This window comes from Alexandromys fortis, unplaced genomic scaffold, assembly GCF_014885135.2.
Source record: "Alexandromys fortis isolate MF-2015 unplaced genomic scaffold, M_Fortis_MF-2015_v1.1 scaffold_79, whole genome shotgun sequence".
NCBI lineage: Eukaryota > Metazoa > Chordata > Mammalia > Rodentia > Cricetidae > Alexandromys > Alexandromys fortis.
In genome coordinates, this window is record NW_026067964.1 from 3,154,335 (window position 1) to 3,178,678 (window position 24,344).

At 44.4% G+C, this 24,344-nt stretch overlaps 1 protein-coding gene across 4 annotated transcripts in view; it reads right to left on the reverse strand.

Annotated features, from left to right (window-relative positions):
- Nucleotides 1-16,711: 16,711 nt before the first annotated feature.
- Gcnt4 (glucosaminyl (N-acetyl) transferase 4) overlaps nucleotides 16,712-24,344 on the reverse strand; it is a 29,692-nt gene continuing 22,059 nt past the window's right edge. For all 4 annotated transcript variants that reach the window (XM_050153804.1, XM_050153805.1, XM_050153807.1 and 1 more), the window contains exon 3: nucleotides 16,712-20,866. In XM_050153804.1, the coding sequence (XP_050009761.1) occupies nucleotides 19,456-20,865 (1,410 nt within the window). In that variant the 5' untranslated portion in view covers nucleotide 20,866 and the 3' untranslated portion in view covers nucleotides 16,712-19,455. The remainder of the gene's footprint in view (nucleotides 20,867-24,344) is intronic.

Below are 24,344 nucleotides of genomic sequence, written 5' to 3' on the forward strand. Positions count from 1 at the left end.
AAAGATGCTCACTCTATATGACTGAAGTTTCCAAGTCATGAGTGACTCATTGCAGTTCTTCATTAGAGATGATGGTTATTATTAATGAATCATTAAAGATGATTCATTAGGGATAGAGAGACAGTTTCCAGGGCAGAAGAAGCACTGGAGAAGAGGCTGTTGTACTAAAAGAACAGCAGAGAGCTGCAGAGGGCTCTCCTTGGGTTTCAGCCAACCAGCAAGGCATGTTTGCAAAGCACCAGAGGCCAGGAAGAGTCTTCCAGATGGACCACAGTATGTTGTTTGATTGCAGCAGAATCAAAATAGAAACTAATAACAGAAAGCTCTGGAAATTCACCCAAGTATATGGGAACTAAATACCAGTAATAAAAGAATTTAAAAAATTGAAAGTAATTTAAACAACAACAACAACAACACACAGAAGAAGAAGAGAGAGATACATTAAGAACATATTGAATGTTGCATAATATCACATAAACATTAGTCATAAGAAACTCATAGCACTAAACATACATTTTACCAAAAAAGAAGCTTTTGAAGTAAGTATCTCAGTTTCTATTGGGTTTCAAAGTGCAGTACCCCAAAAATATGATATGGAAAGTGTAACTATACTGCCCCCCAACACACTTCTTTAATAAAGGGTGAACAGATTATTTAGAAAAACTGAGGACCCCAGTACCTCTGAAACGCCGTCCTCTGTAAAAGAAATACACTCATAAAGGAAGCCTACACTGCGGGTGTTCTGCTGCCAGAGATAGTTTTCCTTCACTAAGCATTTCCTTCTTCTTCCCACAACTCATTTCTGTCACCCCCAGAAGTTCCCAGCCCTTCCTCTTTTAAGTGGCTCAAAATGGTGATATAAGCTCCAGTCATCTGCCCTTTCTCTTGGCCTCATAATTTTGTAGAACTCCTGTGTATACATTCGTAGCTTATTCTGTTTTTCCTGTTACTTTATGTCAGTTTAATTCCTAGCCCAGCTAAAAGAACCCGAGGCTGCACCCAATCAAAAGGTTTTCTTTTCTCTTCCTAATTTATAATGTTAACTGTTCTTTTTCCCACATCCTGATCTATGTCTAGTGACTGGCTACACTGGCCCTTTCCCCTGCTAAGTTAGGAGAAAGGCTTTAATGGAAATGGATGTGATGGAAACTGGCCACACACAAACCAAACACAAACCTCGGCACAGATATGGTTTCTTAGATTCACTGGTTTGGGGTGACTCTGTGTCCTCTAGACCAAGATAACATACTCAGAGCCTGTGTTCCAGAAGTGTCCATGCCTGAAGACTGGTGAATCACCCTGGTGCCCACCTGCCTGAGACCAAGACAACCTTTCCCCCAAAGCTGTTATATAAAACTCATGGATGCTAGAAGAACACAAGTTGTGATGGCCATTATTCGTTATCAAGTTGACTACACCCGGAATTAACAAAACCCCAAGCAGTTGGGTACACCTGTGAGAGATTTTTTTTATTAATTAAATCATGTGAACTATGAAGACCAGATCTTTTCTTGCATTTCTTTATTGTTTTTATTGATCTATACATTTTTCTCCACTCCCCTTTCCCCTTCTGTTCTTTCCTGTGATCCTTATGCTCCCAATTTACTCAGGAGATCTTGTCTTTCCCACCTTCTTATGTAGATCCATGTATGTCTCTCTTAGGGTCCTCTTCGTTGTCTAGGTTCTCTGGGGTTGTGGCCTGTAGGCTGGTTTTGCTTTGCTTTATGAAGACCAGATCTTTTTTTTAAAATATCTATCTATCTATCTATCTATCTATCTATCTATCTATCTATCTATCTATCTATTCATTTATTATGTATACAATGTGTGTATGTCTGCAGGCCAGAAGAGGGCACCAGACCTCATTCCAGATGGTTGTGAGCCACCATGTGGTTGCTGGGAATTGAACTCAGGACCTTTGGAAGAGCAGGCAATGCTCTTAACCACTGAGCCATCTCTCCAGCCCCAAGACCAGATCTTTTGAGGTGGGAAGCTCCACCCTTAATCTTGGCCACATCTTCTGCTGTCATGAGACATGCAAGAAGGAAGCTCTCCCATCTGCTTGCTCATGCTCTGTCTAGCAAGTCCATTCCTCCACTGGTGTTAGAGCCTACATCTACGGGATTAGGGTGTATGCTGAGACATTCAGCCTCATGGACTGAATAACTACTGGAGTTTTTTGGACCTCCTGTTGGTAGACAGCCATTGCTAGACTAGCCGGACTACGGCTGGTAAGCCATTCTAATAATTCCCATATATCTAAAGGTAGGGTCTCTCTATGTGGCTGTTTTGAAGTCACTGTGTAGACCAGGAAAGCTTTAAACTCACAGAGATCTGCCCACCTCTGTCCTTCAAATGCTGGGATTAAACGAATGCACTATGTGTAGAGATTAAAATTGACAAATTGATTCTAAAACACACTGTAACACAAAAGTCTGAACAGTTAATCAAACTTTGTGTAAACAGTTTGACTTAATTTATTTTGAGACTTATACAGCTACAACTAGAACAGGAAAATATTAATAAAGGTGGACAAATGGAGCTATTTGAATGGAAGGAGAGTCTCTGCGCACTGACAACTGCTTTCTCATGAAAATACAGAAAGAATTCAATTGAAAAAGCAGTTCTTCTTCAGGAAGATGGTGGTGCACACCTTTAATCCCAGCACTCAGAGGCAGAGGCAGGCAGATCTCTGTGAGTTTAAGGCCAACCTGGTCTACAGAGCTAGTTCCAGGATGACCAGAGCTACACAGAGAAACACTGTCTCAAAAACAACAACAACAACAACAAAAAACAAAAACAAAAAACAAAAACAGGGTAGTTTTTCTAACAAAAAATGCTGCATATTCATCTTTAAAAAAAAGGAAGGGGGTGGGGCACTGTAAAAATGGCTCAAGGGTTAAAAGTGTGTTGTGCAATCACGAGAATTGCTGTTTAGTTCCTAGCGCAGAGACATAAGCTGGTGTTTCACAAGTGCCTGTTGTCCAGCTCCAACGCAGGGGTGGCAATAGAAGGATGGTTGGAGCTTGCTGGCTTTCAGCCTAGCCAAGAAAACTCAGTCCTCAGGTAGAAAGAGTGACCTTTCTCAAAGGAATATGTAGAGAGTGACAGAGGAGGACACCAGATGCCCTATTTGGCCCCTCTATGCATATACAAATGTGTGCACTCCACATATGATCACACACTCACACAGACACACATCAATAAATAAATGGCAGGCTGATTCATACCACACTCCATCTACAAAATTGGTAGATAAAAACGTGAAGTCTGAACCTCTGAAACTTCCAAGGAAAGATGTAGAGCTTTTGTAATTTGCACCACGAGATTTCTTAGCCACAACACTACAAGCAAGGTGCTTAAAGGAAGAGACTTGACAAACTGATCCTTTCAAAACCGTGTTTTGAGGGTTTGGGATGTAGCTCAGTGGTAGAGCAATTTCCTAGTAAGTACAAGGCCCTGGGTTTGGCCCTCAACTCAATAACAACAACAATAACATCAATAATAATAATAGATAACAACAAACAAATAAATTCCCCTTTTGAAAGGTACAGCCAAAACACAGCCATATATTAGGAAGCAATATTGCAAATCATATATCTTATATTAAAGAATTTATGACTCTTAAAACTTGATAGCAATGGACAACAATCAAATACAAACAAGACATTAAAAAGTGGGCAAAGTTTTGGGTAGTCACTTTTCTGAGAAAATGCTCAATGCCCAGCTTGAGAATGGTTAGAGAGAAAGTGTTGGCAAGGATGTAGAACTGGAATTCTAAAGCAGCTGCTGGGGGGATGGAAAACGGCGGAATCAGTTCAGGGGTGCTGTATAGTCCAGGCGTCCTTCTCCTAGATACCGAGAAGGAGAAAAGGGATTCTGTGCCCTGACTTTTACCCGCATCTATAGCAGCCAAAGACAAGACGCTCCAAACACTTTCCAGTAAGGATACTAGTTACCTCTCTTGCTGCGATAAAACACTGTGACCAAAGGTGACTTGCTGTGGAATATTGCTTTACCCTGTGTGAATACACATTGTTATGACTGGTTTAACAAACAAGCTCACTGACCAATAGCTGAACAGGATGAAGTTAGGTGGGAAAGGCGAATGATGGGATGAGGAAGAGTGGGCAGTCAGATGCAGAGGGAGCAGGAGAGGAACGTGCCATGGTGAAAGAAGGTACTACCATGTGGCAGAGGGTAAATAAGGAATAAAGGTTAATTTAAATGTAGGAGCTAGTTAGTAACAAGCCTGAGCTACTGGTTGAACATTTATAAGATTTACAGTGGTAATTTGGAAGTGGCTGGTGGGATGGGAAAACTCCGCCTACAGCAACTTATGGGAGAGTTTATTTTGGCTAAGAATTCCAGAAGGGGAGTCCACCGTGACAAGGAAGTCATGGTAGCTATCAGGCCCCTGGAGCAGAAAGTTGAGAGATTACATCTTTGTCTGTAAAGAAGCAGAGCGAGTGAAATGGGGGGGGGGGTGACATCTTCCTCCATCAAGGCTCCCCTTCATAAATGTTGCATAGGCTCCCCAAACAGTACCCCAAGCTGGAGACCAATGCTTAAATACATGAGCGGATGGGGGACATTCTCATTCAAACCAGCACAATGAGTGAATAAACAGATTGCAACATATCCAAAGAACTAAACAGTCTACAAAGCAACCCGTTGATACATACCACAGTGTGGCTAAAGCTTAACTATGTTGAATGAAAAAGCCAGACAGACTGGAGTTTACCCTCTTCATCCCAATTACCTAAAATCCTAGAAGATTTGAGCTATTCATAATCTGGTTCCTTGATTTGGTATAGGCTGTTTCCCCTCCCCCCAATTTTATGGCAGTACAAAAGTGGTGTGAACTGGCCAAGCTGCCACTCAGACACACAATCACAAGGTGACCAGAGGAGCTGCAGAGCCCCGCTCGCTAACAGTGAGAGGTTCAGCAGGTTAGGTATAGTGAAAAATTATCGTCTTGCAACAGGCTTAAGTTGAGGTAGGCCTGCAGAAGTGAAAGGCGGGCTCATGGTTGCCTAGGAAGTATAAGGAAAGACGGGAGACTACACAGGGCAATGAGGGGTTTTTACTGTCTCTACTGTTATGTTGTTTTCATGCTTATATAAAGGGTCAAAATTTATCAAATTGTACACTTCAACCATGTGAAGTTTATTATCTGCCAATTAAACCTATTTAACTATTTAAAAAACTATTTAACACCTGTAGCCATGTTGATGTCATAGGCAGTGCTGTTGCGGGGGGGGGGGGGCCTCATCAGGGTCCATGGTCCTGTTGCAGAGGGGGGTCATGCTGATGTCTGTGTCCCGTGATGCCATCTAAGGCCTTGTGGGTGTTTGTAGCCTTTGCTGCAGTCTGAAGTCACGTTGAAATCCATGGCCGGGTTGTGGCTTGTGTTGGCCCAGAAGCCATGTTGACATCCTTGGCCTGTGCTGCGGCAGAGGGCAGTGTTGATGTCCACGGTCAGCACTGGCACTGGAGACCATGCTGAGGTCTGTGGTATGTGCCGACTCCACAGTGGAAGAGCATGGTCCATGCTCCCCCTGATTGCAAAGGGCAAGGAAGCTACTTTTGCATTGTGTTGGTGACTGCTGACTCACAGTTGAAATAGAGGGACATAGAAGGCTTCTCAAAAAAAAGAGTAACAGCCTAAACAGAAAGTCATTGAAGAGAACTCTTAAAAGTTGTGATAAGGGGGGAAACGGGGTGTGTGTGTGTGAAAAGAGGGTGGGGGGGGAGAACTATGGATGGAATGAAAAATGAAATTTAAAAAATAAAATAAATTGTGATAGGATGTTGAGGTGTAGCCCTCCACAATTGATGACTTCTAGGGAGGTGGGGGTGGGGGTGGGGGTGGGGTGAGGTGGAGAAGGACTGAATTTTCTTCAAGGGGTGGCCACTGGGAATTTGACCACACTCCAGTGAGTATATGGGCAATACAAATTGGATTCTTTTTTCTCTTCTTCCTTCCTTCCTTCCTTCCTTCCTTCCTTCCTTCCTTCCTTCCTTTCCTTCCTTTTCTTTCTTTCTTTCTTTCTTTTCTTTTTTTTTTAAGTGGGGCAGGGAGGTCATAAGGGAGTGGTGTGGACTGGGAACATTTGGAAGTGAGTGTGATTGGGGTTTAATATGTGAGATTCCCATAAAATTAATAAAAAGTTATGTTGGAAAAAGCTACCTAAAAAAAGACGAAGAATTTATTATTCCTGGCATGGTTGAACCAATAAATCGATGGCATAGCTAGCTCCAAATCCTTTCATTACAAAGAAATCCTCAATAGTAAAGTCATAGGAAGTCATGTTGTTTTTCTGTTGCTTAAAGCTGGAAGCATAAACTTCTGCTAGGTACGACATCTTGCTCACATACCGAAAACCATAGAATGTTAAAATTTGGCATCCAAAGTCTTCCTCGTGGGTCTGCGACTCATTTAAATAAACACTACATTTATTCATTTGCACACGTGTGTGGATGCACGTGAGTGCTTGCTACAGCACCTGTGAGAAGGTCAGAGGACAACCTGTGAGAGTCTGCTCTCTTCATCTACCGTGTGTGTCCCGGGCTCACACTCGGGTGTTGAACCTTGGAGGCATGCGCTGTCACCTGCTGAGACATCTGGCCAGATCTCTTAGAATGGAAACTCCATGCCCGTGATCTTCAGTGTTCTACAGATACAGAAGCAGAAATGGAAGGGCTCGCCCAGGGCACACAGTCCCAAAGCCTCAGAGTCCTGACTCCCAAAGCTGGGCGCTTTCCAGTGTGTGTCCCTGAGGTGTGGGTTTTTTCTTTTTTAAATCAGTTTTTCATTTCTAACTTTTCTATTCTTTCAGATAGCAGAGAGAACACAGGCAGAGTGGAACTTAATGCGTACGGCTGGAATTACCTACAGAGCCTCGCTCATGTTTTATGAATGAGACAGCAGAGCTGGAGAGTAGCTAGGGGATGGGTATTCTCTCTTAGAGTCACAAAGCCAACGCTAAATACCGTTCTCCCGAAACAAAGAAGAGTGACCCTATTTGCCGTAAATAATTCTCAGATGTATGACTTATTTAATATACGTGCATTAACTTCAACCAGTCTCTCTCTCTTTCTCTCTCTCTGCATGTGGGCATGCCTGGAATAGCAACTTTGCAGTTTCCCTGGCGTGTGCTAAAAATGAAATGCTGAATTTGTTTTAGGTTAGGCTTACTCACGAGGAACTGTGAGGTTCTTTTTATTTCCGTGATGTTCCCGACTTTGAGCAGCAGCCAAGCAATGAAAATTCTAGCTGAGGCACTAAACGAAAGTTAATATCACTGAGTCAGGGCAGTGGACGCCTTCCCAGTTCCATGAGCTATTAATATCCCATGTGTCAAACAAAGGTTAGGGATTCTTAAGAAAAAAAATGTCACTGATGCTAGCTAACGCAGGGCAGGAAGACTTGATTCAGGATCATTGCAAGAGGTACAGCCCGTTATAATGCACCTTGCACCTTGCAGCAGAAGAGAGAAGTTGAGCTTGACATGAGCCGATAGGAATTGCAACCAAGGAGCAAGGTGGGTGCTGGTAGATGGGAGATTACTAAGAGGAAACATTAGGGATAGGTGGGGGACTGTAGCGAAACTGATCTAACAGATTCTTGATGAAGACAGATGTCTCCTGGGGGAGGTAAGAGTTGAGGAAACTGATCCCATATGGATGGCGATCAAATGTTGGGAGGGCGTTTTGTTATACTCACTTACTTGGGCTCTTACGGACCCTGGATCTTTCCAAGAAATGCTCAGCTTGCTTGGGCGTTATATAAACTTGATGATAATTTGGCAAAGACTCTGTCAGAGCCCTCAGTAAGTGAGATCCTCAAAAATACCCGGGAGCCCATGGGGAGCTGGAAGTCCGAGGGGAGCAGATTAGCACCTGTCTGGATGTCTCTTGGCCACCCAAAGGCCAGTCTGTGGACAGACAAGCGCTTCCCTAGTTGTCCCTCAGTGTCAGGGATAGCCTGATGTTGGCTCTGGTGTGAGCACTGGGGCAAAGGTTCCACATCAGGGTAGTATGGGTTTAGGTTTCTGTTTTGAATGTTTTAGAGATGAGGTATTAACATACATGCTGGTCAGAAAGTCAGACAGCATGAAGAAGTCAAATTCTCTGTTTTAAACATAGAGGGCTCGCTGACAGGGATTCATCAAGAGTATAATGTGAAGATACAGCATCTCCCCTTCACTCACGGGCCAGCTCTGAGACTTTGAAAATTGATGACCATTTAATCACATTCAGGGTTTCTCAGGCTCCAACACTGTGTTGATGTCTGTCTAATTACATGGAAACTGAAGGCCGCTTTCCTTGGCTGGCTTCACAGGCTTATCTTGTGTATTAAATTCCAAGGGCTGCCACAAGGAAGGGAGCCTCACAAACTGGATAGCTCAAGATCAAAGAAATGTATTCTTTCGTTGCCTTAGAGAACAGAAATCTGCAGTCAAAGCACCAGAAGGGCCAGGCTCCCCTTCCTTGCCTCAAGACTCTAGAATGATACCTAAATCTATTTACAATGACCCCGTTTAACTGAATCTTAACTAAATCTAAATGACCCTGCTTAGCTAAATCTTAACTAAATCTATTCACAATGACCCTGCTTCCAAGTGAGTTCACATTCTGAGTTACCAGGGGATGCAATTTTGAGCTACCATTTCTGGGAGCACAACTGCAAGCAGTCTGCTTCCTGTGATGCATGAGCAGTGTGTTGCAACTGACTGGAGAGCCAGCAGTGCCAAGCTCGCCTACGGTAATCAGTCTAGACGGCGCTGTACTTTTTTCTGGCTCCAGAACTTGTCTTAACGAGTCAAGGAGGAGGAGCACTCCAGAACCTTATAAAGGCTGAAGATCAACTATTTTTATCTTTTGTTTTGACTGAGGACTTAAAGCAAAACAATTCGCGAGCTACAAGTGTCAGGTGTCAGAAGTTGGCATAAGGCACAAGGAATTATTTTCTGGTCTAATGCACCCAAGAAGAGGATGCTAGAATTTATTCAATCCTACCTAAGTATATTCATGTCAGAAATGGTCACTGCATCCCAGACACTACCAGTGAAGGACGTGGCTGGCACAGAACCAGACCTTCCAATTCCTTCTGATTGCTGTATCGGAATTGATATTTTTACTTGTTTTCGGGATATTACGGTTTCGATATAAAGTGTTCTCCAAAGGCTCATGTGTTAAAGGCTTAGCTCCTACCTGGCAGGGTCAGTTGTTGAGAGGTGATTTGGATTGTGATCAATGAATTAATCCATTGATGGATTAAATCGACTTCTCTGTTAGTAGGTTGCAGAAACTGTGGAAGATGGGGGGACGTAGGTCACTAAGGGTGTGGGGGGTGGTTTTCTTCTTTTTAGGCTTATTTATTTTATATGTATGAATATTTTGCCTACATATATGTATGTGCACCATGTGTGTGCTTGGTGCCTAAGAGGTCAGAAAAGGGTTGTAGAATCTCATGGAATTTGGGTTAGGGATAGTTGTGAACCATCATATGGGTGCTGGGAATCAAACCCTGGTCATCTGGAAGAATAGCTAGGACTTTTAACCACTGAGCCATCTCTCCAGCCCCAGGTTGGTTTTCTTCAAAAGGTATATCTTGTGCCAGCCCTTTGGCCTCTCTGTAAGGTAATAAGCTCTGTTTAACCAATGTGCTTCTTCTGTGGTTCTCGGTCTCACCACAGGCCTAGACATAATGGAGCCAACTGGCCATGGAATGCAACTTCTGAAAACATGGCAAAAATAGCTCTCTCTCTCTCTCTTGGGTATTTTTCACAGAAGAAACTATTTGCTTTTAACAAACATTTGTGTAAATTTCATAGTTTAGAACTTATTTGGACTACTTGTTTGTGGTGGGGGTGGAGGCGGCGAGCAGCCCAGAGTGGTGACCTGTATCACCCTCAATCACCAGGAAAGTACCGTATAATCAGCCTCCAAGGGTGCCTTCCAGAAGGGATCATAAGAACTGTAGCTGGCCTGTTGTATGTGTGGTTCCTTTCTTCTTGGATTCAACCAACCACAGTTAAAAAATATGTTCTAAAAATGGTATCCGTATATAGACAGTTTTTATAATTACATCCTAAGTAATACAATGTAGCAACTATTTAAATGCATCTACATTGTATTTTATATGAGTAATCTATAAATTATTTAAAGCATCTAAGATGATATCTGCCATTAAAATTGAAATATTATACCATTTTATGTAAGAGACTTGGATATATGCAGAATTTTCTGTTTCTGGGGGTGGCTGGAATGAATCCTCCACAGATATGAGGAAGGGTATAGGAAAATAAGCAGTAAGGGGTGAAGATGCCTAGCATGGATGCTGGGTTCCGTCCCCAGCATTACTTAAAACAACCCTTTAAAACAACAACAAAAGGCCAAACCCATGATGAAAAGGGTTGTGGATGGGTAGTAAGGCCTTTGGGAAGCCGCATTTTTCAGTCTTGTACCCATTTGTTTTTATTCATAAATTACTTTGATTTAAAAATTAAGACATATTAAAGAGAAAAAAAAGCCTAGAAATTTGGAGTCACAATCACCAAAGACTTACCTTATTTCCCACAGGATACAATATAACTACCCCACATGCTCTGGTTCCATTGAGCTCTGACAATGTGGGGTCATCCCACATCCACAGCATCTGTAGATCTGGACCAGTGGCAGGTAGATGCTAGGGATGCTGGAGCTGTTGAGGTTTGGGGAGCTGTGTATGAATCTGTGGAACTGTATTGCAAGGCCAATCAGCCATTTACAGGGAAGAACACAGCCGTCCAGGATCGTGGGGAACTCTCAGTAACAAGCCCGAGGATTTTCTTAATAAGAAAGCATACTTCAGAAATACAATTACATTTAGAGGCCACAGAGGGAATCAAAACAAATAAGAGCCTTGTAGAGTCCTCAGAAATATTTCATCCAGACCACAAGAGTTTGGGTAGTTAATGACTTCCTTGAGGAGTTTCCAAAGCTCAGCAAATGTTTTCTTTAAAGATTAATCAATACTTCCAGCTTTGCAGGCTGTCTCTGGAAACTACTGACTGTGAACCCTGATATCTATCTCAGACTGGGCACAGATCATGTCCTGAACAAGTATGGTTTCCACGGAAGCTTTTCTGGATCCTGTGTACACAGGATTGGGAGCTGACTGCCAGAGCTCTTACACCCTGCATGGAGAAATTCTCCTCTCAACATCCTTTCTCGAACTTTCTTCAGTTTTGCAATACTTTTAGAAATATTTAGCTTTGAAAATTTTGTGTGTATGTATGTGTGTGTGTATGCCTGAGTGTATGTGTGTGCAGTGGCCACAGAGGCCAGAAGAGAGCATCAGATCCCCTGCAATTGGGGTTAGAGCCAGTTGTGAGCCACCACATGGGTGCTGGGAACTGAACCCAATTCTCTGGTAGACAGGAAGGCCTCTTTGTCGTTGAACCGTCAATCTAATCCTCCCTCCATTTTATAATTTTTAAAAATCATACCTACAGACTTGGAGGTAAGAGTCCATCAGATCTTAGTTCTAAATGGCACCATTTGGGTTACAGAAAGAAAAATGTCTTAAAACCCATATAGTGGATCAGCAGCTGGGATCACCGTGTGGAAATTTATCTAGAGGGGATTCTCATACCCGTGTCTTTTCAGAGAATAGGAATTCTTCTCTCCCTCTGCCTCTCCCTCCCTCCCTCCTTCCTTCCCACCCTCCCTCCTGTCTTGGTCACAGGTCTCTGTATTCCCAGTCATTACCACCACATCTTCTTTGTCTTTACCATAGATCAGTGGTTCTCAACCTGTGGGGCGCAACCCCTCTGGTGGTTGAATGACCCTTTCACAGGGATCACCTAAGATCATCTAAAAACACAGATATTTGTATTATGATTCATAACAGTAGCAAAACTACAATTACAAAGTAGCAACAAAATGATTTTATGGTTGGGAAAACCACACCATGAGGAACCGGGTTAAAGGGTCGCAGCTCTAGGAAGGTTGAGATCCACTGCTGTGGATGTTATACAAGATGGTACCCAGCCCTTAGGAGACACTTAGATAGGCACATGGTGGTGACCAGCATTCCTTTGCAAGGCATTTGCTGCACATAGGAGAAGGGCACCCTGGAGGAGCATCACTGTGTGGAACTGTGCCGCACTGCGAAGTGGGACCAGCAGAGACAGACACGGTAGTCTCCATCTGCACACACTACAACGTCTGTGATTGCACTTGCAAAAACGCTTCCCAGCCTGTCCTTCACCCTCACAAGAGGATATGTACAGCCTCAAGGTGATAAATTAAAGTGCTTCCCTTATTCCCTTAGAATCACAAGAGCCCATGTTCAAAGCAGGCAAGTGTTCAGAGTCGGGGCTTCTGGCTAGATTACTCAGGGATGGTAAGTGCTCTTCCTCAATTCACAGGAGTCTCAGAATTGATTCCATGAGCCCGCTTGCCGGGGATTTTATCCCGAGATCACCCAGGATATGTTTTTGAAGCACTTACTTGCTTTTAGAAATTTACATCATATTGATCCAGAGACCTGGCCTCTTGCATATATGTCCAACTCCAACGAGAGGCATCAATCCGAGGGAGAAGCAGATGGTTCAGATGCTTATAAGTGAGCCAGGTACTCTGCGTGAGGGAAGTTTGTTCATTAAAAACATATGTTTTAATGCCTCCTATCTTCTCGGTGATCGGGCCCTAGGAACTAGCAGAGCAACAGTAACAGCTGTGAATCTATACTTTATCCTAACGACGTTTAGGCTGTGCAGTGAGGAATGCAGAATCACACAAAGTAGGCAAAGAAGCAGAGTTCAAGGTGATGGGAGGAATGAGGGGAGACAGAGTGGGCCAAGGAGGTCCTTAGAAGTGGGGGAGGGCTGTGGAGTCAGACAGTGGCCAGGGAAGGCTGCTCTGTGTACTCATGCATTAAAATCCTGTCTTTGGGTTTTTAGGTGAGATCTATGTTCCTGCTTTAGGCAAAGGTCTCTGGTTGTTTTCAGAATCAGAATTGCTATTTATTAGAATAAACAAATTGACACTCTACTTCATAGGTAAGAGATTATAGTTGACACACATCAATAAATCAATATAGCTCCCAGACACAGAGATTTGTAATATATGAACAGCAATCAATTTAAAAAAAAAAATCCATCCCTTTCAGGATCGCACTTTGCATCTTAGAAATGCAGAATTAGGAAACTGGGTGGGAGAAAAATATCCACATGCCAGTCCTGGATGCTTTAGCCTGGGCCTGGGAGAGAATACATGGCCATCACGAGGTGCTGGGAGATGAGCTTGTCTATGGTGAGCAAATGTACGGTGGGGTATGAGAGAGAGAGAGAGAGAGAGAGAGAGAGAGAGAGAGAGAGAGAGAGAGAGAGAGAGAGAACAGTTCATGTCCTGTAAATAGAGGCAGATATGAAGGTGAAGGCAGTGAGGAGTGGGCTGACCTGGGCAACCTGCATGCCACTCAAGGCCATGGTGCCATCCAGGCTGAGCTGCAGCCAACGGCCATGTCTGTGCCCATGGACCCGCCACAGCCGTGGTTGTGTTGATGTCTGTGGCTCCTGTTACCACCAAAAGGCCAAGAGGACAGAGCTGCACATAGTTGGACCTGCCCCCCACTGACTGCAACACTAGGGAGAACTGGTCCACCCTTCAACAGCTGTAGCCCTGGAGAAAGTGAGCAGGTCCTGCACCTCCCTGGGCATCATGACAGAGCTTATTTGGTTGGGGTGGGGCGGAGAGGGAGCTTGGGCTCCTCATCTTCCACATGGTGGTATAGGCAAGGGAAAGATACCCTCCTCCTCCTCCTCCTGCTCTCTCACTACCTGTGTTAGGAAAGAGAGCTGATCCAGGCCCTCTGTTATGGAATATTAGTTGAAGATGTGTTATATTTGTTTATGCTGTGGAATATTTGTTCCATGATGCAAAGATGTGTTGCGTTCTTTTATGTTGCATTTGTTTAACTCTGTGAAGCTGTGTTACTTTGCCTGCCTAAAACACCTGATTGGTCTAATAAAGATCTGAATGACCAATAGCCAGGCAGGAGAGAGATAGCAGGGCTGCCAGGCAGAGAGGATAAATAGGAGGAGAGCGAGAGAAAAGAGGAGCAAGAAAAGGAAGAGAGGAGGAAGTAAGGGGGCCAGCTATCCAGCAACATAGCAAGACACGGAATAAGAAGAAAAAAGAAGCACAGAAATAGAAAAAGATAAAAGCCCAGAGCAAAAGGTAGATGGGATAGCTAAAGTTAAGAAAAGCTTGTTAGAAACAAACCAAGGTAAGGCCAGGCATTTAGTAATAATAAGCCTCTGTGTATTTGTTTGGGAGCAGGGTGGTGGGCCCCCAAAGAGTAAAGATTAAAAAAATCAACCAACTACACCCTCACCAAGGAGATTAGGCCCTGTACCTCACCTAGGCAGCATGGTGCAGATGACCCCGTCGCCAGGGGGGCACCTCATCGGCCATTTGGTGGCATGAGTGAGGGAGAGCTGTCCCCCCTCCAGCCTCACCACCTATAGCAGGTGGGAGAGCTGGCCCTGAGGTCATGAGAACTGGTGAAGGAAGACGGTCCAGAATCTTACTGGCTGCAGCACCGAAGAGAGCAGGCCCTGTACCTCACCCGAGCCACACAGTAGAGCTGACGCTCCTGGCAATGGCGCGGGCAAGTGTGGGAGAGTTAGCCTCACTGCTGGTCTGTCAAACTGAAAGAAAAAAAAAAAATCACACAATCAACTCATTAGATGCTGAAAAAGCCTTCAACAAAATTCAACACCCCTTCATGATAAAAGTCTTAAACAGAGCAGGTATACTAGGAACATACCTAAACATAATTAAGGCAATGTACAACAAACCAATAGCCAACATCAAACTCAATGGAGAGAAAATCAAAGTGATCCCACGGAAATCAGGATTAAGACAAGGCTGTCAACCATCTCCATATCTATTAGATATGATTCTTGAGGTCCTAGCTAAAGCAATAAGACAACAAAATGAAATCAAGGGGATACAAATTAGAAAAGAATAAGTTAAATTTTAACTATTTGATGATGATATGATAGTATACATAAGTGACACCAAAAATTCCACCAGGGAAACCCCTTTGGATACAGTATTAACTCAAAAAAAAATCAGTAAAACTTCTACATACAGATGACAAATGGGCTGAACAAAGAAATTAGAGAAACATCCTCATGCCAGGGTTTCCTCATAACTAGTGTCGGGAAACTATAATTTTCTAATGTGGATACGGATCTATGGATGGCAAGGAGAACAAAAGTGTTTGGAACTTCCCATAGGAATCCAAACATAGTACCTTTTCCTGTGCATTTGAGATAGTCTCACCATGAAGGGCCATGGAAACTTGCAGTCCTACAGCCTCTACCTTCCAAGTGCTGGAAATACAGACACGCATCACAACCTCTAGCTTAGAGTTTTCGTGATTCTGTAGCCACGCACCAGCAAACATGCCCAACGTTTCCTGAAGTTCCGATGATTGCATTTGGCGAGAGTTAGACCTACCTTTGGGGGCAGCAGAGTGCTTATTTCTCTTCTGTTGATGGTTCCTAAAATGGTCTTGTTGAAAAGGTTCATAATCTATGTGCAGGATATACAAAACCCTTGGGGATTTACAGAAAAGCTAGGTGTGTGACTATTACTGAATTAGCAAAGCCTGGGGACATTGGTGTTGTAGAATATTATTTTAACTAGGTATAGATGTGTTTGTTACATGCTGCGGAATATTACTTTAGCTATGTGAAGGTGTGTTGCATTTGTTTAATTATGTACAGATGTGTTACATTTGTTTTACTTTGTCTGTCTTGGGCACCTGATTGGTTTAATAAAAAGCTGAATGGTGATTAGCTAGCAGGGTGAGGAATAGGTGGGGCTGGTGGGCAGAAAGAACACACAGGAGAGATCTAGGCTCAAATGAAGAAGAGAAGAATGAAGAGAATGCAGCGGGAAATTGAGGGATACACCTGGGGCTGAAAGCCAGGCAACTGCCAGCCAGCCCAACATGAAGCAGTGAAAGTAAGACATACAGAAGGAAAGAAAGGTAAAAAGCCCTGGGTCAAAATGTAGATGAAGAGAAACAGTTTAAGTTATAATAGCTGGTGGAACAAGCATAAGATAAGGAGGAGCATTCATAACTAATAAGAAGTGTCATGATTTGGGAGCTGGTTGTTGGCCTAAAAGAAAACATTTGGTCCACACCAGTGGTGGCCAGCCCTGCTTCTCTATGAACTTTCAACGATGATGAGAACTCTTCCAAGGGAAAAAAGTTCCCTTTCTCCAGTGATTAAGGGGCTAAAAAGTGAGCGCTCTTTCCAGAACTTCTGGAAAGTTATCAGGCAAACAAGATAATTAATCTCAGAAACCTAGATAATTAATCTTAGGAGAGGAACCAAAGTGGAGAACAATGACAGGCAAGCCTGGAGGGTTCTTTTGAGCCTTCATCAAATGAAGCGATTTGAGTTCCTGGGTCTGTCTCCCGAGTGTGATGTCCTGCAAATCCTTCTCACCTGAGAGAAAAGAGCTCCGCTCTTCACCTGCTAGGCCAGCGAGACCAACCGTGGGGGCCAGCATGTGCACAGACAGGAAAGTGCAACCGCCCACGGAGCTTGATTGGAGGAGCACATTTTATTTTGCAATGTCAGAACCAGCACATGCCAGCACCACAATTAGAACAATAAATTGCTATTTCAAATGCATCCATGGGAAATTTATTAGTGAAATGGTAGACACGGACAACACAATCAAAGGAGCTTAGAGAGCGATAAGAAAACAACTGAAGAACACCAGCAACAGAAATGATTTTAATTTACTTAACAATACATTCACTTTACATTCCCCAGAGTGTCATTTTATTTTCTATGAAATATAGAAGAATGTATATATTCACATTCTGGAAGTCAAGAGAAATCTTTAGGTTTCACCTCATTATGCTATGTGCATGAGTGTTTTGCCTGCATGTATGTCATGTCCATGCATCCTGTGTGTGCCTGGTGCCAGGCCAGAAGAGGATGTTGGATCCCCTGGAACTAGAGTTACAGACAGTTGTGAGCTGCCACGAGGGTGCTGGGAATTGAACTTGGGTCTTCTGGAAGAGCAGCCAGCACTCTTAACTGCTAGACATCTCTCCAGCTCTGAAATTCTAACTTTCAATGATATTTTTATTTAAGATAGATGAAAGAAAAATAGCAATTCCGGCTTTTCAGTACACACACATCTATGGTACAGTAGCTTGATCACATAATATATTGTGAAGGCTTTCATTATTCTTTTAATATTCACACATGATTTGTAAACTCTCATCCTAGAGTAAATTAGAGTCTAAATTCAATAAATACTAAACAAAGAACAATTACAAAGCAGTGTTGAGCAGTCTCAGACTGGGGAAGGGCTTGTATAGCAAAAGGTTTTTATAAGAATCAGTTCTGAAAGTGAACAGGGAACGTACAGGGTTCCCAAGACAAGAGCCTGTGCTTTGGCAAGCTCCCCAAAATGTGAGCAGCTAATGTTTCTGGGTCCGGAGAAGCATGTCCACAGGGAAAAGAAGGCATTGCCATGTCTTTGTCTGACCACGTCCACTTTCTAATAAACAGGAAGCGGGCCTTTCTCTCCAGAAAGACAAAGGGGCCAGGTAGTTGCTTCTCATCTGTTGTACTTACATTCTGTTTGACTAAAGTCATAAAAACAAAAAGAGAATCTTTTTCTTTTTAAACCAAGACCTTTGGAGTTTGACCCTGGATGGTTAGTGAAGTGTCTCTTATCCTCATTCCCTGTGTAAACCAGCCAGCCAGCATGTCAATGCTACTGGCTGAAGAAGAAACTTCTGCCCTGGCGGGGCTTTTTCTCAGACCTGAATTTGGTGACAGAGGTTCCCTCACGGCAGAGGCCTCTCTTTGTGTTTAAGTCTCACAGTAAAGTTGGGACCTGTGTTTGTCTTATACTCTTATCACACTGATATTTCAACATTTCTCTCCGCTTTATGTGGCATTTCCCTGGAGTTGCAAAAAAACCTGTTAGGAAGCCACAAGTTTTTGTGTGGTCAGCACACAGAAGCCCAGGGAGAGTGAAATGATAGCTTCTTCAGGCCTCACCCTCCAACAGACCTGGGCAGGTTCTCTGCAAAACTCAAACTCAATAAAAACATATAATTTATCTTTGTGTGTATGTGTGTGTGTGTATGTGTATGCAGATGGGTGTAGGTGCCCTTGGAGGCCAGAAGAGGGTACTCTATTCTCTAGAGCTGGAATTACAGGCAGTTGTGAGCTATCTGGTATTGGGTCTTCTGCAAAAGCAGCAGTTAAGAGCTCTTAACTGTCAGGACACCCTCCAGTTCCCCTGAAACTTATCTGTGTGTGCCCATTAAATGATTCTCTTAAGTGCTAGCATTTGTAAAATAAAGAAAACAATACCCCCTTTGATGCTCAGCTGAGAAAAACACTACACTAACTTGGAGTGTTTATTATTTTGAATTGAATTTGGATTCCATTTTGCTGAAAAAGAAAAATGTGTAAGCAATCACAATAACTCCCTGGCTTAGTTACCTAAGAAAGAACTAGCAACTCCATCAGAAGCATGCTACTGTGGCAAGGGCGCCATCACATCCACAATGTCAACCTATCAATGTCAACCTACCTTAGGCCTGAGGTTCTGCTGGGTGCCATTTTGAACTAGTAGTCAGTTTGATTTTCATTAGTATGTGTGCTATAAAGAACAAATGAATTAGAAAGAGAGTCGTTCATGACACCATTGTGCAAAGGATGAGTAAAGAGGCCCTTGGCTCCTCTTTGGACATCACCTGTCCCAACCCACCTACCACCCGGGCCCTCTGCCTTCTCAGACAGTCATACCCGACGAATATCACACCAGCAGCATTCCGTCCGCCCTGAATCAAAAAGTGAGGCACCGAAAGGTAAGTTACACTTTGGCAAGCAGGCGATCAGACAATTCTTTGCGCTTCTCTGAGGTAGTGAAATCCTAATAGTCTAACAGTTCAAAAGTGTCTCGGTTGCTGGACTAAGAAACAGGTAGAGAGCTGGCCTGGCACTCACACCCTTTCAGAGACTAGTGGCTGTGATTAGCACATACTCCAAAGTCCTCTCCAGTAGCACCCTCCTCGTTACACGGAAAACAGGAAAACACCGCAGTTGCCACGTTAGGAGGGTGAGCATTGCTTCCTGAGGGCACAACTCATTATGACTTGAATTTAATCCCTGCATGTCTTTCCATAAGGTGCCTGGAGCAGTGTCAGGTGCTCAATAAAAGTTATATCACTAAACATTTGAGATCTCTGACTCGGTAAGAGAACAAGCAAAACCAGCATTCAAAACCCAACCAACTGCAGGCTCACAGTCCATGCATGGAATTCTAGAGAAGGTTCAGCCTGGGAAAGCATTAAAAGTTCCGATCGTGTTGGGCAAGGCTTGGGTCCACAATTCCATCTTAACTCTTTGTGTTAGACAGTCCCAGCTCCATGGTGCTCTTACGATGGCGTGTGACTCTGGGTTTTCTACCTGTAATGAACTTTTGTGAAGACAAAGTGATGAGCTTTCTCTGTTGTTCTTCAAGTTTTTCTGCGAGACATTTAACCAAGACGGGGTCCACTTTAGAATCAAATTTATTAGCAAACCAATGCCCTTCTTTTATAAGCCATCGTAATTCTGCAGCGCCGTAGATACACACACTTCGAAGGTGCGAGCCAGTGCAATTGGGATAGAAGAAGCCTTCATAATAATTCCATTTGACCAGGCGGGTCTTACTCTGTAGGTCAGATACATCCTGGGCCAATCTGGAAATTTCTCCGGGTATTCCTGGTATCCGGATCAAGGTAGCCCAAAAGTGTTCATCGGGAGAGTATGTATCTTTAGACCAGGCAAAAAAGTCTTCAACGAGGGAGCTGTTGAAGATATATTTAACAAATGCCTGACTTAGAACAAAATAGGCACTGCCTACGAACACCTCAATGTTATGAGGTGGAGCCTCCTTGGAGATGTTTGTTTTTACTGGGAGCTTCATGTATTCATAAGGCACCGATCTGAGCTCATGATGGTAGGTAAACCTTTCCATTTTGCCAGTAGGAGGTTTCACCGTCTCTAACATATTCTGGCCTTGGAGTTTTTTCAGCTCCGACACTAATTCGAAATTTGACTTGAGGGGAAAGTCTTGCCCACACAGGTTGATGACATACTTCCACTGAACTGAAGATTTGAGAAGGTCTGATAGGCAATTAAAGTCAGCCTGGAGCCTGGATATGTGGGCATACTCCACGGCCTCCAGTCTGGAAGCGATGAAGATATTGGAGAAGCACTTAGCTAAGTTGTTCATGGCGGCTTTGAACTCGTTTGGTGACTTCAGGTCATAGTGGATGCAGTAAAGATTGTGCTTGTTGTAAATAGCGTGAATTAGCCTCTCAACCATAATCGCATCTTTGTGGACGACCAGCGAGTAGGCTATTGGGAAGCTCTTTTCCTCTCTTGAAACAAGCTTCTCATGGTACTGTCTGAGGGTCTGATAAATATCACAGTTGCTGGTCATCGCCACAACGTCGCCATCCTCCAGGTCGATGATGTTCTGTCTTCTGATTTCCAAACTCTTGCCGATCTCCAAAGGCTCTTGCTCGTAGATCCCTGAGCAGTTAACTTCATACCTGACTTCATCCCGGATGGGGGGGAACCTGTTCCTCACAAAAGGGGAAGTACTTAGGGAATATTCAACTAAGTAAATGTCTCTTTGAGGGAAGAGGAGCCGGCCCACATTCAGAAGCTTTAACAAGGAGAGCAGCCATAGCGCTAAGAAGAGGACGAAGAGCTTCTGCTGGAGTGTGTATTTAGAGCAACATCTGAATATCTTCATTCTGCAGAGGAGAAAGGGATGGCAGCTGTAATTAACTAATATGAGGAGAAAAATTCAGTTTAATCTAAAGTTTATTGGGTACCACCTACTACATGCCACACAGAGGGCTGAACCCAAAGATAAAGAAAGCAAAGTCCTGAGCAAATCCAGAAATAATGAAATAGAACTATATTGTCAGGGAACTTTGCGAACAAACTTTGTTAGTAGGTGTTAACGAACATTAGCTCATTTAGAGAGATGCTGGTTATCAACCAGAGCGGATGATAATAACCAGTTGTTCACTGGTAAGGTGGAGGGCTGGCTCCAGGACTTCCAGGTGATGGGCAAGATCCGCAAAAGCCCAAGTTCCTGAGATAAAATGGCTTAATATTTGCATATAACCTATACACAATTTCCTACATGCCTTTCTCTGTTTCTAGGCAACCTACGATACTTAATGCGGAACCCACGCAACGCTTGTTCACGAGGGTTCATCACAATACCGGGTTCAGGGCAAATTCAAGTTTTGCTTCTAGGAACTCCCTATAATTTCCCTTTTCAGGTTTTCTAAATGAGTTTTGCTGAATTTGCAGACAAGTGGCCCACAGATACGGGAGGTTGATTACACACTGCATCTCGTACAGTCTGCATCTCGTCTTAGCATATTTGAGGCAGGGTTACCATGGTTTGGGTAGCAGCTGAGAGAACTAGATGAATCAAGAGGCTCTCAGAGATGCAGCGACTCACTTGAAGCCCAAACGATCATTGAGCTTCCTCCAACCTTTGGATGTTGACGATGGAGGCCAGAGGTCAGTTAGGAAAACTTTTCCTAACTTCAGAAAAACCCACTTCAGGAATCACATCAGACAGACTGTGAGATGTACAGACTGTAAAAACTGCATAAACCTTCTTTCTTTCATTGTTAGTCCCCATTTCCTCATAGGAATTAGCAATTTAACCTTCAGGTTGGGAAAGGGTCAACACTCGTTCAGGGTAGAGTTAGAAAAGTGGCCTCGGATTTACAGTGTGTTGCCTTGCGGGTGGAAGAGTCAGATTTTTCCCCCCACAGCTTTGTAAAGGTAGGCAGAAACCTGCGACCTTGAGCCAGAGTGACCAAGACTCAATTACTGTGTGTATTTGGAAGAGCAAAAACTAAGACCTGACAGTGGACCAAGACCCCGGAGCTGGGGCCCTCATTCAACAAAGATGCTGTCTGGACCCGGCAGTGGCGTGGAGAAGGCAGGATAAATCAATCTGAAGCGTGTTTACCACCCGATCTGTGAGTGCACACGTGAGCTGAACGGAAGGCGATTACTCTCACTAGATTCCGAGTGGATGGTCTCACCATGTGTAGAGACAGAAACCAGGACAGCGAGGAGGGCAGGCCCCGTTCTGACTGCACTGAGCCCGCCCGAGTGCCTTCAGAATTTCCACACGGACATGTCCACCAGGGGACCAGAACGGCCACCACCTAAGTTTGGGTGGGAGGTGAGGGCTGGAGAGAAATGGAATTGAAAACCGTGGTGGTCAGGCTGAGTACGGAGGAGGCAGCAGTGAGCTGAGAAAGGGACCCCAGGCAGCCGCAGAGCATAGGCTGGGAAGAGGCTCGAGGAAATGTAACCCTGCAGCACAGATGAAGGAAGTCTGAGCACACATGTGCAGAGATGCTGTGCTGTGATGAATTGAGACAGGAGATGAGTCAATTCCCAGTGCGCTTTGAGGGTCCCGGGCTCTTAATTAGCATAAATTAATCTTTCCCTTGGCCAAGTGAGATGTTTAAAGAGACTGACACAGGCTCCCAGAGCTGGCACGCCGTGATTAACCTAACAACCAGCTTCACATTTACATAAAGAGATAAGGGCCAGCTGTCTGCCTGTTGACAGGGTCTCAGCATCTATGTTCCTGCCTTTCTTGGGTTCGGTGAGTTTGAGCTGCCTGGAAGCCAGGGCTAGCTGCTCAAAACAGGCCAGTCCCAGAGGACTGGGCAATGGCAGGTGTGGTGTGTGTGTGCTCTAAAAAGCCCTCTGGAACTGGCTCTTACTCTCTGCTCTGGCCTTTTCTGGTCAGGGACAGGGGTGAGTTCCAAAAGAGAAAGGGGAGGCACTGGGACAGCCCAGGCCTGTCCTGGCTCTCTGAATGTCTGTCTGCTCCCCAGAGATCTTTCAGGAAGATAAGCTTGTCTGGCTAGAGCCAGACAAGAGGCACCTTCCAGTATTAGTAACCTGTCCTAAGTCAAAATAAAACTATTCTTATCCCAACCATGGTCCTTTAACTAAAAGCGCCTCAGTGTGGGGGGAAGGACACAAAGCTGGGTGGCTAGGGAAGAGGGGGGACCTGGGAAGAATTGGGGGAAGGAAGGAGAATATGATCAAAGCATGTGGTATAAAATTCACAAAGAACAAGGAAGGAGCTTGCAAAAAGAGGAATTAAGAAAAAAAAAAAAGTAAAAGGCCTCGGAGGTGGCATGCCCTCAGATTTTAATGAGTTCCTGCCAGTTCCTAAACAGGGACACTGGCCTCTTTCCAAGCTGCTGGGCGTGCTGAGAAAGCAGTCCTGTATCCCGGGCCCCAGCCGAGGGAAAGCTCCTCTAGGAGGCCCAAGGAGACTAAAATCCCCGGCGTTGGCTTGGCCTTAGCCTCCTCCTGCTCCTGCACACAGTGAGCTTGGGCTTAGCCAGTGGGCTCTGCAGAGGACAGCATGGTCCCACTCGCAGCTGCAGGGGTGAAGGTGGACAGCACCTATAAATTACAGTCCCCCCTCCCCCATCCTCCTGTCACCTGCAGCCCAGACCCGGGAGACCCCTGGCACCTCAGGCACTGAGGATGTAAAGGAGCCCTGAGGCCCTATCTGAGGCTGAAGGGTGGACTCAGCTAAGCTGTCCCCAATGCTCCCTACTGCTCCCCACTGCTCCCTACTGATCAGTACTCAGTACCTCCTGTAAACAATACTCTGGCCACCTTCCTCTCTAGGCTGGTGGGCAGGCAGCAGCTTGCTGGCTGGGAGTCTAAAACAGTTACATTCTGAATGACTTCCAGTAGAAGAAGAGGATGTCCCTTCTTACCTGGGCGGACAAGGAAGTTGTCTTGTGAAGTCTGTCACCATAAAGACATGAGTTCCTAGCCATGACAATCAAACCGGAAGAAGAAAATGACAGCAAGGTTCCTATAATGATTCCGAAGGAGATCATTCCTTACTAAAGTCCCAACAGGAAAGACATGAAGCCTTTCCTCAATCCGTGATCTCCCCAGCTCTCCTGGCATTGCTAGAGCTAGGAGGCAGCAACATTGAGTGCCAGGATGCACAGAGGGTAAGTACCAATGCTTGCAAGCAGGGGCCAAAGGCTACAGTCACCAGCAGCTGTCCAGCCATCTTTGGAGCCCAGGGCCATCGGAGCAGGAGGATGCGCCTTCCTCTGGTGAGGAAGGGGACTAGTAGATCAGGAACAAGAGTAAGATGACTGGAAAGAAAAGTACTGAATAAGTTACAGCTTTTAGGGACCA